This window comes from Equus przewalskii, chromosome 5 (assembly GCF_037783145.1).
Source record: "Equus przewalskii isolate Varuska chromosome 5, EquPr2, whole genome shotgun sequence".
In the NCBI taxonomy this organism is placed as follows: domain Eukaryota; kingdom Metazoa; phylum Chordata; class Mammalia; order Perissodactyla; family Equidae; genus Equus; species Equus przewalskii.
Genome location: NC_091835.1, coordinates 66,880,289 through 66,894,810, shown reverse-complemented (window position 1 = coordinate 66,894,810; position 14,522 = coordinate 66,880,289). Strand labels below are relative to the sequence as shown.

General features: G+C 34.2%; 1 protein-coding gene across 1 annotated transcript; it reads left to right on the top strand.

Moving 5' to 3' along the window:
• The first annotated feature begins 3,091 nt into the window (after window positions 1–3,091).
• LOC139083700 (small integral membrane protein 30-like) lies at window positions 3,092–3,250 on the top strand. Its single transcript, XM_070622155.1, has one exon. The coding sequence runs from the start codon at window positions 3,092–3,094 to the stop codon at window positions 3,248–3,250; it is 159 nt and encodes a 52-aa protein (XP_070478256.1).
• Window positions 3,251–14,522: the final 11,272 nt, after the last annotated feature.

The following is a 14,522-nucleotide window of genomic DNA, read 5'->3' as shown; positions in this document are numbered from 1 at the left end:
CAATCCATAAAAGAAAAAAATTGATGAATTGGACTTCATCAGAATTTAAAATTTCTTCTCTTTGAAAGTCACTATTAACAGAATGAAAAAACAAGCACCAATTGGTATAAAATATTTGCAAAGCACATGTCTGATAAATGACTTTTTAAAATATATCAATAATTCTCAAAACTAAATAATAGGAAAACAAACAACCTGATGTTTTTAAATGGGAAAAATAGTTGACAGATATTTTGCCAAAGAAGATATAAGCACAAGAAAAATATTCATCATTAGTCATTATGGAAATGCAACTAAAAATCACAATTCGAACACACTATGCATTTATTAGAATTGTAGAATAAAATTAAAACCTGACAGTACCAAGTGCTGACACAGAAATGATGCAAGTGGAACTTATACATTGTTCGTGGGAATGTAAAACAGTACAACCTCTTGTAAAACAGTCTGTCAGTGTCTCATAAATCTAAACACTTACCATATGACACAGAAATCTTGCTCCTAGGTTTCTGCTCAGGGCCATTGAAAACGTAATGTTCACACAAAAACCTGTATGCAGATATTTATAGCAGCTTTATCCATAATCACCAAAAATTGACATTATTCATATCACCAACTGACATTTTGAGTGGTGAAGGAAGACCTTCCAATGGTGAGTGAATAAACTGTGGGACGATTATACAATGAAACACTACTCAAAAATAAAAAGGAACAAACTATCAATAAACACAGCAACATGAATGACTCTCAAATGCATTATGCTAGATAAAAGAAGGCAAACTCAGAAGACTTACATACTTTATGATTCAACTTATATGACATTCTGGAGATGGCAAAACTATAGGCACAGAAAACAGTTCAGTGACCATCAAGACTTAGGAGGAGATGGAAAAGTTGGTCAAATTGACTACATAGGGGCACGAGGAGATCTGGGGGGATGACGGATGATGTAATTTTGGGATATGCATCTTGATTGCAGTGATGGTTACATGACTGTATATATTTGTCAAATATCATAGAACTGTACACTAAAAAGGGTAAATTTTACTGAATATAAATTATATCCCAATAAATAAAAAGATTTGGGGAAGGATTTCCACTTCTGAACCACCTTTCCATCCCCCCCAACACACACAACTATAAAACCCAAGCAATGCTATATAAAGCATTTTTTTTAATCCTATCAAATGCTTGCTGAGCTTTCAAGAAAATAAGGAAAATCACCAGTGGGCAAAAACAAAGAAAAAGCTGAAAATCAGAATGACAATCAGGTAATAATATCATGCTTGCCAGGGAGTATTTGCAGATCTCAGTAAATAAGAGGCTTCAGATGAGTATACTAGAGCAGGAGTCAAACCCTTGGACCTACATGTTGTAGTAAGTTGGAAATGGGATCATGACTAAAGCTTGTACCCTCAAAGGCCTACACATTCAGTAAAAGAATGGACAAAGAAAAAATCTCCTCACAGGCAGAGGAGAACAACCTGGATATTTGTCTATGTTAGCTTGGGTTCTGGGGGAAAAACATCTCCCTTGAAAGTTTACAAACACAAACTGTTGCTCAAGATTTTTGCAACATGCATGGTCCCAGAATAATAATTCTAAGCTGAATAATTATGCTAAGCCAAATAATTATGATAAGATGGTCTGAGTTGGTATTTTTCTGGATAACTTGATAGAAGCAAACATAAATCCTCTCACAAAATAGATTGTGCAGGATTTCCATATGTGAAGGCCAGCTAAACATGAGCTGATGATCCAAAATTACAAAGCAATCACGTTGAGCAACAGTTAACAGAACAAGAAATATCAAACTTTGGCACAGTTTCTATCTTCGCAGTTTAGTATCTTCAGATAATGGAATTGTTGTCAATATTACAAGATAAGGATGTTTAGGATGTTCAAAGAAATAAAATCAAGTTGAAAACATGAGAAAAGAACACAAGCTATCAATGATGGCACATATATTGAAAGAAACAAATAGAAGTTACATAAATGCAAAATATTTTTGGAAATTAAAAACTTAGACATTTCAACAGTACTTTATACATAACAGAAAAAAACAACTATAAAACTTATTAGATGGAGGTAAAGAATTACCTAGAACACAGCTCAAAGAGACAGTGAGATAAACTAAAATAAAGCAGAGGTAAGACGTGGCAGATAGAATGAGAAAAACTGACACATGGAATGACCAGAAAGAATGAAGAAACAATAATCAAAAAGATATTAGCTGAGTGATTCTTCCCAAGTTAACAAAAAAGTTTTATCTTTAAATTTAGGAGGGACAAGTCTCAAACAGGATAAATAAAATAACCAAACAAAGTAGTGAAATTTCAAAATACCAAATACAAAGAGAAGATCTTAAGAGTAGCCAGAGAGAAACCACAGATTATTGACAAGAAAAGATATTAGACCAAAGGAAGGCTTTTCAGTAGCAAAAATAGAAACCAGAATGGCTGGATTCTGGCTAGTCAAGGATAATGATGGCTACCTAAAACTGAACCTCTCCACAAATACTCCAAAAGCAATACAAGTCAAAAAGACAAAATAAAACTGAACAAAACACATGCCTCAGCAAAATTAGAAGACAGAGAGTGCTACACACTTCAAAACACTATAAGTAGGAAAATAAACACCAAATGCAAACAGTTCTATCGTTCATGCTCCCTTGGCAAGTTTTTGTGGAGAGTAAGGATCAACGAGAAAAACTGTGTGGAAGGAAGGAGAGGGAAATGAGTGGAGTGTCCACGATTTATCTAAAATCACTTCAACAGAAAGAAAATCCACCCAATGTTAGAAAAGATTGGAAAGGAGTTCTGGGATTGTAGGAAACACAGTTGGGAGACTCTACTGTCATCACAGTTCCTGTAATGGCTGCTTCCTGGAAGGAGATGTCAAGTGGAACCTCTTAGCTTCAGTATCTGGAACTCTAGAAATGGAATATTTCAAGCCAGACAGAATTTTCTATCTATCTATCTATCTATCTATCTATCTATCTATCTATCTATCTATCTATCTATCTATCCAATTTCCCATTTCTGTGGAATCTTAAGCCCTCAAGATCCTGCCACCTCAATATCCCAACATCATGACCTCAGTTTCAACGCAATTACTATTAATCCTTATTAAACTGTTTTTGGTGCTGCCTGTTGTTGAAGTAGCACAAGCCAGAGATGCAGCCACTCTCTTGTTAGATACGGTTCTCAGCATTATAGACATTTGTACTTGTTGGAGTGTACATGCATGAAAGAGAAATGGACAGATGTGCCTTTGTTTTGTTTTGGGTTTTGGTTTTTTTGAGGAAGATTAACCCTGAGCTAACTTCTGCCAATCCTCCTCTTTTTGCTGAGGAAGACTGGCCCTAGCTAACATCGGTGCCCATCTTCCTGTACTTTCTATGTGGGATGCCTACCACAGCATGACTTGCCAAGCGGTGCCATGTCCGCACCCGGGATCCAAACTGGGGAACCCTGAGCTGCCAAAGCAGAAGGTGTGAACTTAACTGCTGCACCACGCTGGCCCCTGGACAGATGTGACTTTGAAGGGCCTCCTGAACCAAATCTCACCCTGAAAACCTTTGTGCTATTGAGGTTAAGACTGTTTCAGTGTCTGAAAGTGCTCAAGAGACAGAAAATAGGGTAACTACACATTTTTAGATGTTTCCCTTTTAATAGAACAAATTGATATATGTTAAACGGGAAAAAATGTTTTTTTCACAGCAAACAATTCAATACAAAATGCAGCCTATAATTTGTATTTACTGGTTGGAAGGCAGTCAAAGAAGTAAGATGACTGAAATTTGCATAAGTAATATTTCATAGTTTCATAATTCCCGAAACACATGAAATAGTAAGAAGGAAACTCTTTCCCAGCATCCTAGGATATTGCCACTAAATTATTGGGAGTTTTTTTCCATAGTTTTATTAGATTTTTGTTTTGTTATCTCCTAAGTTAATATTGTACTTGGATATCAAATGTAGTCAGTCAAAAGTTGAAGCTTTTATTTCTTTGGGGAAAAAACTTTAGAAAAAATTATTCAGTCTAATATTGAAGTGGAGAAAAGATTTAATATAAACAACTCTGTATAGACTTCAGATGGAGAAGAGATTTAATATTTAAATAAAAACTCTTTATATTGATTAACTGAGTAACATCACCATGGTGAGAAGTACTATAGTAAACATAAACTCATTATGTTGTTAAAAAAAAAAAAGGAATTGTAGTATATCAGAGCACTGACTACAGGGAAAGGACTGAAAAATGTATGCAATTGGAAGCACCAGTCTTTGAAAGTCATTGCTTCTTGGGGAGAAAATACCTTTTGTAAATATGAGTAAAAGTAAAAACAAGCAAAAGGGGGAAATTTAGAGTCCTATAAGACAAAAAAAAAAAAAAGGAAAACCAAAGCACCTCACTCCCTCCCCTCATGACCACCAAAACCTAAAAAAGTAACATTAAAAAAAAACTATACTTCAGTCTACTGACAGAAGAATGTATTCTTCAACTAGGAATCTTGTAAACCACCTGAAACCTACAAAATGAATAGATGAAAGAGCCTAAATACAGCCGTGGTTACTATAGGAAGAAAAAAGAAAATAAGAATTAAATCATTTTAGCTGTGAAAAGCCTCCCTTTCAAACAAACAAATAGCAGAAGGAAACTGTAACACAATACTTCAAACTGAATTAAATACCCCCAAATAAGCATTTTTGGGTATTAAAAATCAACTTGAATCAGAAATTCTAAAACTTTAGAAATTAACCAAAAAAAAAAAGGGAGAAATGAAACTAGAATTGATTGAACTCAGAAAAAGAGTGAAATAAAAATCATCTCAAATACAAGAACAAACTTACAAGATATCTTATGTGTAACAAACTCTAATAAAAATTTAATAAGAGGTAAGGCAGAGGGAGGGAAGAATCTTCTAGAATTAATGGCTCAGTTTAGGGCATTGTATATGGTGACAGTTTCACATACTTATTTTCCAACTCATCAAGATGTATACATTAAATATGTATAGACTTTTTGTATGTCAATCTTATTTCAATAAAGTCATTAACAAAATTACTATAGGATCCTTAGGAGAAGTGGAGACAAAGAATAATTAATAAAATAAAGTTACTTTATTTAATTCCTACCTTTGGTCATAAAGCATTTGTAAGCATGTTTTAAATTGCTTTTATTTGTTTCAATACATTTAGAAGCAGTTTAGATAAACTGCCAAGAGGAAATGCTTTGGCCTGAGACTTTGGTTTTAAACTGTGCCCTCTTAGCTATTTCATATTTATAAAATATGAGATAAGAAATCACACCACAAAATACTTGAGGCTTAAATAAAATGATCTACATACAGAATATTGGTGATAACACCCCATATTTAAATTTCAATAAATGGATAATTACTGCATGAAATATCTGAAAATTAACTCATATGTAAGAGGGAACTTATTCTTACAACTCTGTGTTTTACATTAAGTTTTATGACAGTGCTAAAGATGCTGAAGTGTTTCCGCTGACCCTAGTAAGACTCTTGACCTTTAACTGTTCCTCTTCATCACTCTTGCTAAACCTAATTTTATCAACTGATGATAAAACACAGCCCATATCTAGCACACCCTGTACAATGAGGTAAACCCAAGTTCCGTATACCTTGTGAAATTGGAACAATTATAACTTAACTTTAACTGAGATTCCCCTCCCTCAAAACAATAAGGGACAAGGCAAGAAAATAGCCTAGAGAATAAAAATGAGTTAAATAAAAAAGTAAAGAGAATTAGAAAATGATTGAAATGAAAGAAAGGCAAAGAAGATTCAATGTGCATGTAATTGGAGTCTCTGAAAGAAAGAAAAAACGAGACAATAAAGTAGAACACTTTTTCAAAACTATAATCCAAGAAAACTTCCTAAAAATATTTTTAAAAACCTGAATTTACATGATAAAAGAAGCTAAGTGCACCTACAAATAAAAGTGACCAAAATGGTTAACTAGTGCAAACTTTAAAGATCAATAAAGAATACTCAGGGTCTCCAGGAGGAACAGAAGACCTAATAACCTGAAAAGGCAAGAGAATTAGACTGGCACAGACTTCTCAAGAGCAACACACAAAGCAAGGCAAAAATGGAGCAGCATTTTCAATAAACTCAAAAAAGAAAGTGTGAGCCAATATTTACATCCAACCAAGTTGTGTTTCAAGTATCAATGTTATAAAAAATTTGAACATGAAAATCTCAGGGAGTACTGTACACAAGTACTTTGTGAGGAATCAACTGGAAGATGAGATTTATCCAGCCAAGGATGAATGGTAAGACCTCAGCAAAATAATTGACGGTGAGCATTTAATATATTTAGTTGTGAAACTAAGGATAAAACAAGGGAAGGGACAAAGGTGGAAGAATAATGCTAAAAAATGAACAGAGAGGGAAGAAGGAAAAAAGAGGGTAGAATAGGCTCATTGATAATTGCACAAGTAATAGTTGAGAGTCAACTAATGACATTAAAAACTGGAAAAATATAAAGGTTAAATAAGATTTTTGTAAATAAAAGAACAAAACACATTACATAGCAAAAGAAACATAATATTCATAAATGACACATAAGATAATTTGATTACCAGCCTATATGTGAACAGGCTAAAATTATCTATTAAAGGAAAATATTTTAGAAGGCCAGCCCAGTGGCATAGCGGTTGAATTCACACACTCCACTTCGGCAGCACGGGGTTCACTGGTTCAGATCCCTGGCACAGAAATATGCACCACATATTAAGCCATGCTGTGGCAGGTGTCCCACACATAAAATAGAGGAAGATGGGCACAGATGTTAGCTCAGGGCCAATCTTCCTCAGCAAAAAGAGGATTGGTGGCAGATATTAGCTCAGAGCTAAGCTTCCTCAAAAAAAAAAAGAAAAAGAGAAAAATATTCTGAAATTGGATCACAAAATAAGACCTAATTCTGTGATGTATATGAGATATACCCAAAGCAAAATGTTTCAGAAAGGCTAAAAATAGAGGAATAGAAAAATACATGCCAAGCAAGCGGAAAAAAGAAGAAGGAATGGTTGTGTTCCTGATAACAAAGTATAATTCAAGCTAGAAAGCATTAAACATGACAAATAAAGATGTTTTTTAATTCCAAAGCCACAATTTATGTGTAAATATAACAATTATAAATATCTATGGAAAGAACAACGTAGCAACAACACTTATAAACCAAAAACTACAGGAAATGTAGATAGAAACCCAAAATAATAGAAGATTTTTAATGCTCCTTTCAAGTGGACAAAATATAAGTAAGGATGTAGAAGACATACACAACTTAATCAGTGGAGTAAATTATATGAATCTACATTGAAATACATTCTGATAATAGGCAATGTACCTTCTCAAGTACAGAGGGAAATTCACAGAAACTGATCATCTATTAGATCACAAAGAAAGCACTAAGTTCTATAAAGTAGAAATATCATAAAAATCACTCTCTGATCTCAATGCAATAAAACTAGAAATAAATAACAAATCTTTAATAAATTCTTTCCACCAGAAAATTTTAAAACCTTATCTTAAACGACTCTTGGAAGACAAAGGATATACAATCAAAATGGCATAATTTCTAAAAGTAATTATACTGAAGACACTACATTTGAGAACTTATGAAGTACATTCAAAGTAGTGATCAAAGAAAACTTCACGGTCTTAAACACTTATATCAATAAAAATGAAAATGTCAATTCAATCCCTAATTTAAAAAGCTATAACAACAAAATAAAGGAAAACAAAGCATAAGGAAGAAAAATTAAAGATAAAAGCAAAATTAATGAAGTAAAGAAAAAGATCTGTCTACTTAATAAATGAAAATCCTGGTTCTTTGAAACAAAATAAACTGTTAGCTAACCTAAGAAAAAAAGAGAAAGAATGAACATACAAAAAGGAATGATAACCACCAAAACACAGGAAATTTTTTAAATCTTTAGAGGTACATTGAAAACCTGGAGAAAATAAATTTGGAATGCTAGATAAAGGTAAACTCCCTCAATCTAACACAGGGAACCTGCAAAAAAAAAAAAAAAAATTCCAAAAGCCATATAGTTTATATCATGTTTAAGACAAAATATTGAGTATTTTTCCCTCAGATGAGAAATAAAACAACTATTTCCACTCTTAATGTTTTTGTTCAATATTACACTTAATTTTAGCCAGTGCAACAAGGCAAGAAAAAAGTTGAAGGCATAAAGAGTGAAAAGAAAGAATTAAAACTGTCTTTACTGACAGACAGCATGATTATACACATATAAAATCCATGCATTTATCGACACGAGATTTATTACAAGGGTGGCACTGCAAAGCAGTGGGGAAGGGACATTTTTTCCAGTTAATAGTGACTGGACAACTAGTTATCCATATAGAAAAAAAAAGTGACATCTGACTCCTGCTTGATATGTATAGAATTCAAAAATGATTTCCATTTAAATTATAGATCTAATTGGTAAACAAAACAATAAGCCTTTAGAAGATAATATAGGAGAATACTTCCATGATGTCAGGATAGGAGAAATTTTCTTAAACAAGACACAAAAAAAATACCAACCAAAAGAAGGAAAAAATCTTTAATATGACTACATTAAAATTAAGAAATTACGCTGACCATTTCCCAAAGGCATAGACTTTTGTGAGTTGTGCATAATAGCTTCAGTTATTATTCTTCTCTACCATCTGTTAAATATCAGCATCAATGCTGAGCCACTAGACTTCAACTCTAGCTTGTGCCTTCACAAAAACTTCATGAAATGTGATCAAGACAAAGTTTTGCCATCCTTCATGTACAACAATGCTTTTCTCAAAAAAAAAAAAAAAAAAAAAACCCTTTATGGTTAATCAATGGTTAATCATCTTAATTCAAGAAGGCTCTTTCCCTTCAAGATATTCCACTATGCCCAGCTTCAAAAATTGTCATATTGCACAAGTAATTAAGTAATTTGATCAGCCTAAAAAAGTGGATAAGCACAGTTTTTTAACATTAATGCCTCCAGATGATGCAATATATTTGATATTGCTCTTTCAGACTTAGTGATAAGTGAGTGAAAGGCTTCAGGGCTTCATCTGTGGTTGAAGAACTATGGGTCTAGGGTTATTCCTATAGAGAGTTCTGTTATCTCCACAGAAGTAATTTGCCTCAAGAATGAATCCAAAAGTGTGGGGGAAGGTCAGAATATCTCTCTTTATCTTGATTCAAAGCTAGAGGGAGATATATTCTAAAGCTGTCTCCATACTACCTGGGCTGGAAGTTATTCATTGCCTTCATTTCATAGATCAATTCCAAAACATCAGCTCTTCTCTAAAGATGCCCCTAAAAGAGGCTAACTCTGTTTCTCACCTTGTTCTGTAGGTGACAGTCTCCTGACCTTCTGGCAAAGAGGCTTTTGTTTGCCTCACCTTCTCATTTGAGATCCAAAGACTCATTCAAGGTCCAAAGACACAATCAGGTTGAAAGTGAGAGGATGGAAAAAGATATTCCATTAATATAATAACCAAAAGAGAACAGGGGTGGTTATACTAATATGAGACAAAATAGACTTTAAATCAAAAAAGGCTACAGGAGACAAAGGACATTATATATTAATAAAAGGTTAAATACAGCAATAAGATATAACAATTATAAACATTTACATACCCAATGACAAACCATCAAAATATATGAAGCAAAAATTGACAGAATTGAAGGAAGAAATACACTGTTGTATAATAATAGTTATAGACCTCAATATCTCACTCATAAAAATGGATAGAACAAATAGAAGATAAAAAAGGACTTAAACAATGCAACAAACCAACTAAATCAAACAGCTATACAGAACATTCTACTCAACAACAACAGAATATATATTCTTCTCAAGGTAGCAAGGGGCACTTTCCAGGATAGGTCATACGTTAGGCCACAAATTAAGTCTCGGTAGACTTCAAAAGATAGATATCTTCTCTGACCACAATAGGATGAAGTTAGAAATCAACAACAAAAGGAAAACTAAAAAATTCACAAAATTGTGAAAATTAAATGATGCACTTTTAAACAATCGATCATAGAAGAAATCACTAGGGAAATTAGAAATCACTTAGAGATTAATGAAAATGAAAACACAAGATATCAAAACTTATGGGACACATTGAAAGTGGTGATAAGGGGGAAATTTATAGCTATAAACACATATTTAAAAACCAGAAAGGTCTCAAATCAACAACCTAAGTTTACAACTTAAGGAACTAGAAGAAAGAAGAACAAACTAACCCCAAAACTAGGAAGGAAATAACAAAGATTAGAGTAGAGGTAAATGAAATAGAGGATAGAAAAACAGCAGAGAAAATGAATTAAATCGAAAGCTGGTTCTTTGAAAAGATCAACAATATTGACAAACCTTTAGCTAGATGGATTGGAAAGAAAAGAGAGATGATTCAAATTGCAAAAATCAGAAACGTAAGTGGCAACATTGCTACTGATTCAACAGAAATAAAAAGGATTATAAAAGAGTACTAAGAACAATTGTATGCCAAGCAATTGGATAAACTAGATGAAATGGACAAATTCCTAGAAACATAAAACTTATCAAGACTAAATCACAAGTAAATAGAAAATCTGAATAGACCTATAACTAGTAAGGAGATGAATCAGTAATCAAAAATCTTCCAACAAAGAAAAGCTCTGGACCTTGTGGCAACACTCGTGAATTCTACCAAACATTTAAAAATAACTAATACCAATCCTTCTCAAACGTTTTTTAAAAATTGAAGAGGAGAGAATACTTCCAAACTCATTCTATAAGGCCAGGTGATACCAAAGCCAGACAAAGACACTACAAAAAAAAGAAAACTACAGACCAATATCCCTTATGAGCACTGGTACAAAAATCCCCAACAAGATAGTAGCAAACAGAATTCAGCAGCATATCAAAAGGATTATACACTATAACCAAGTGGGATTTATTCCTGGAATGCAAGGATGATTCAACATACAAAAATTGATCAATGTAATATGCCATGTCAATAGAATGAAGGGAAAAAAACACGTGGTCATCTCAATTGATGCAGAAAAAGCAGTTGATAAAACTCAACATCTTTTCATGATTAAAAAAAATACTCAGTAAACTAGAAATAGAAGTAAACTACCTCAACATAATAAAAGCTGTATGTGAAAAGCCCACAGCAAATATCATATTCAATGGCACGAGACTGAAAGCATTTCGTCTTAAATTAAGAATAAGGAAAAGATGCCTGCTTTCACCACTTCTATTCAACATAGTCCTGGAATTTCTAGTCAAAGCAACGAGGAAAGAAAAAGAAATAAAAGGCATCCAAACTGGAAAGGAAGAAGTAAAATTATCTGTTTGTGGACGATCTGCTCTTGTATGTAGAAAACCCTAAAGATTCCACAAAAAAAACTGTTAGAACTAATGAATAAATTCAGCAAAGTAGCACAATACGAAGTCAACAGTCAGATCAGTTGCATTTCTATACACAAATAATGAACAATCCGAAAAGGAAATTGCAAAGACAGTTTCATTCACAGTAGCATCAAAAAGAATAAAATAAGGAATTTACTTAACCAAGGAAGTGAAAGACTTGCACAAAGAAAACTACAAAACATTGCTGAAAGGAATTAAAGAAGATATAAATAAATGGAAACACATCTCATGTTCAAGGATTGGAAGAATTAATCTTATTAAAATATCAATATTACCCAAAGCAATCTATAGAGTCAATGTAATCTCCATCAAAATCTCAAGGATGTTTTTGCAGAAATATGGAAAATCATCTGAAAATTTGTATAGAATCTCAAGGGACCCCAAACAGCCAAAACAGTCTTGAGAAAGAAAAACAAAACTGAACGACTCATACTTCCTGCTTCCAAAACTTACTACAACTCTAGTAATCAAAACAATGTGGTACTGGCATAAAGAGAGACACATGGACCAATGGAATAGAACAGAGAACCCAGAAATAAACCCTCACATATACGGTCAAATGATTTGACCATATAAGATGCCAAGACTCTTCAAAGGGGATAGGACAGTCTTATCAACAAATGGTGCTGGGAAAACTGGATATTTATGTACAAAAGAATGAAGTTGGACCCTCACCTAACACTATATTACAAAAATTAACTCAATATGGATCAAGACCTAAAACAATAAAACTTAAGGGAAAACATGGGACAAAAGCCTCATGACTTTGGATGTGGCAACAATGTTTTTGGACTAGACACCAAAGGCACAGGTAACAAAAGAAAAAATAAATATATTGGACTTCATGAAATTTTTAAAATTTTGTACATGAAAAGATGCTGTCCACAGAGTAAAAAGGTGACCCACATAATGGGAGAAAATATTTGTAAATCATACATCTGACAAGGGATTAGTATCCAGAATACATAGAGAACTCCTAAAACTCAACAGGGAAAAAAACAAACAACCTGATCCAAAAATGTGCAAAGAATTTGCATAAACATTTCTCCAAAGAAGATATACAAATGGCTAATAAGCACATTAAAAGATGCTCAACATCACTAATCATTAGGGAAATACAAATCCAAACTACAGTGAAGTACCACCTCACACCCATTAGGATGGCAACTATAAAAAAAAGGAAAACAGCAAGTGTTAGCAAGGGTGTGGAGAAATTGGGACCATTGTACACTGTGGTGGAAATGTAAAATGCTACAGCTGCTGTGGAAAAGAGTATGGCAATTCCTAAAAATTTAAAAACAGACTTAACATATGATCCAGAAATTTAACTTCTGGGTATATACACAAAAGAATTGAAATATGTGTCTCAAAGAGATTATGTGTACCCCTATGTTCATAACAGCATTATTCACAATAGCAAAAATATGGAAGCAACCCAAGTGTTCATTGATGGATGAATAAATAAGCAAAGTGTAGTAAATACATACAGTGGAATATTATTCAGCCTTAAAAATGAAGCATGGAGCCAGCCTGGTGATGCATTGGTTAAGTTCGCACGTTCTGCTTTGGCGGCTCAGGGTTCGCCGGTTCAGATCCTGGGTGCAGACATGGCACCACTTGGCAAGCCATGCTGTGGTAGGCATCTTGCATATAAAGTGGAGGAAGATGGGCATGGATGTTAGCTCAGGGCTAGTCTTCCCCAACAAAAAGAGGAGGATCGGCAGCAGTTAGCTCTGGGCTCATCATCCTCAAGAAAAAAAAAGAAGGAAATTCTGCAATATGCTATAACATGGATGAACCTTGAGGACATTATGCTAAGTGAAATAAGCCAGTCCCAAAAAGACAAATACTATATGATTCCCCTTCTATGAGGCATCTAAAATAGTCAAACTCATGTAAACATAACAGAGAATAGTGGTTACTAGGCCCTGGGGTGAGGAGGAAATAGGAAGTTATTGTTCAATGAGTATAGAGTTTCAGTTTGCAAGATGAAGTTCCAGAGATCCATTGCAGTACAATGTGAATATGGCTAACACTACTGAACTGTTAAAAATGGTTAAAATGGTAAGTTGTATGCAATGTACTTTTTACCACAATTAAAAATGAAAAATATAGGGGGCTGGCCCCGTGGCCGAGTGGTTAAATTCGCGCGCTCCGCTGCAGGCGGCCCAGTGCTTCGTTGGTTCGAATCCTGGGTGCGGACATGGCACTGCTCATCAGACCATGCTGAGGCAGCGTCCCACATGCCACAACTAGAAGGACCCACAACGAAGAATATACAACTATGTACCGGGGGGGGCTTTGGGGAGAAAAAGGAAAAAAATAAAATCTTTTAAAAAAATGAAAAATATAAAGCATATATTTAAAAAAGCAATGAACTGACACTTGGATTTTCAGCTCTGACTCTGATTCTCACCATCTGCATGACCTATCTGGGTCATATGGATTTTCTGAGATTGAGAGTCTTCATCTCTAAAATGAAGCATGTGGACTCTTCCTCTAAAACCCTGGAATGGTATTTCCCAAACTGTGTTCTGATACTAACATATGTCTTAGGGGGACACCTGTTATTTTTGTCTGCTTAACCCACCTTATTCCTTCTTTTAGAAACAGCACACCAATTTTACTTTTGCAGATTATCCGTCTCTTTCCCATATGGTCCTGGTTGGACCGTCATATCCTCCTTTATCATTTCTCCCATCCCCGGGCAAATAAGATTGACCTGAGACCCATGCCAGATCAATAAGACCTCTCTCCCAGGAATCTGAATCAAGAGTGAGTGACACAGGTGGTTGGAACTAAGTCAAATCTATAGCAGCACTGTAAAGGGGCAGTCCATTCATTCCTCTGCTGAGACCTTGGAACTGCTTAGACTCCTGCCCATCTGAGGCTTGGTTGTTTAAAATTTTCCTGTGACTCTGTTACATACTCAATATTCTTCCAACCCATTCCTTTGTGATTTAAGTTAACCAAAGTGTCCATTAAAGAAGGAAAAAAAGGTTTGGGATCCATTAAGTGTGGGAAACAATGGGTTGACCTAAGTTAGTTTTCTTTGCTATAAAACAACTC

Bases quoted from the DNA above. Each gene is read 5' to 3' on its own strand.
- LOC139083700 (XM_070622155.1), top strand. From the start codon at position 3,092: ATGACCTCAGTTTCAACGCAATTACTATTAATCCTTATTAAACTGTTT.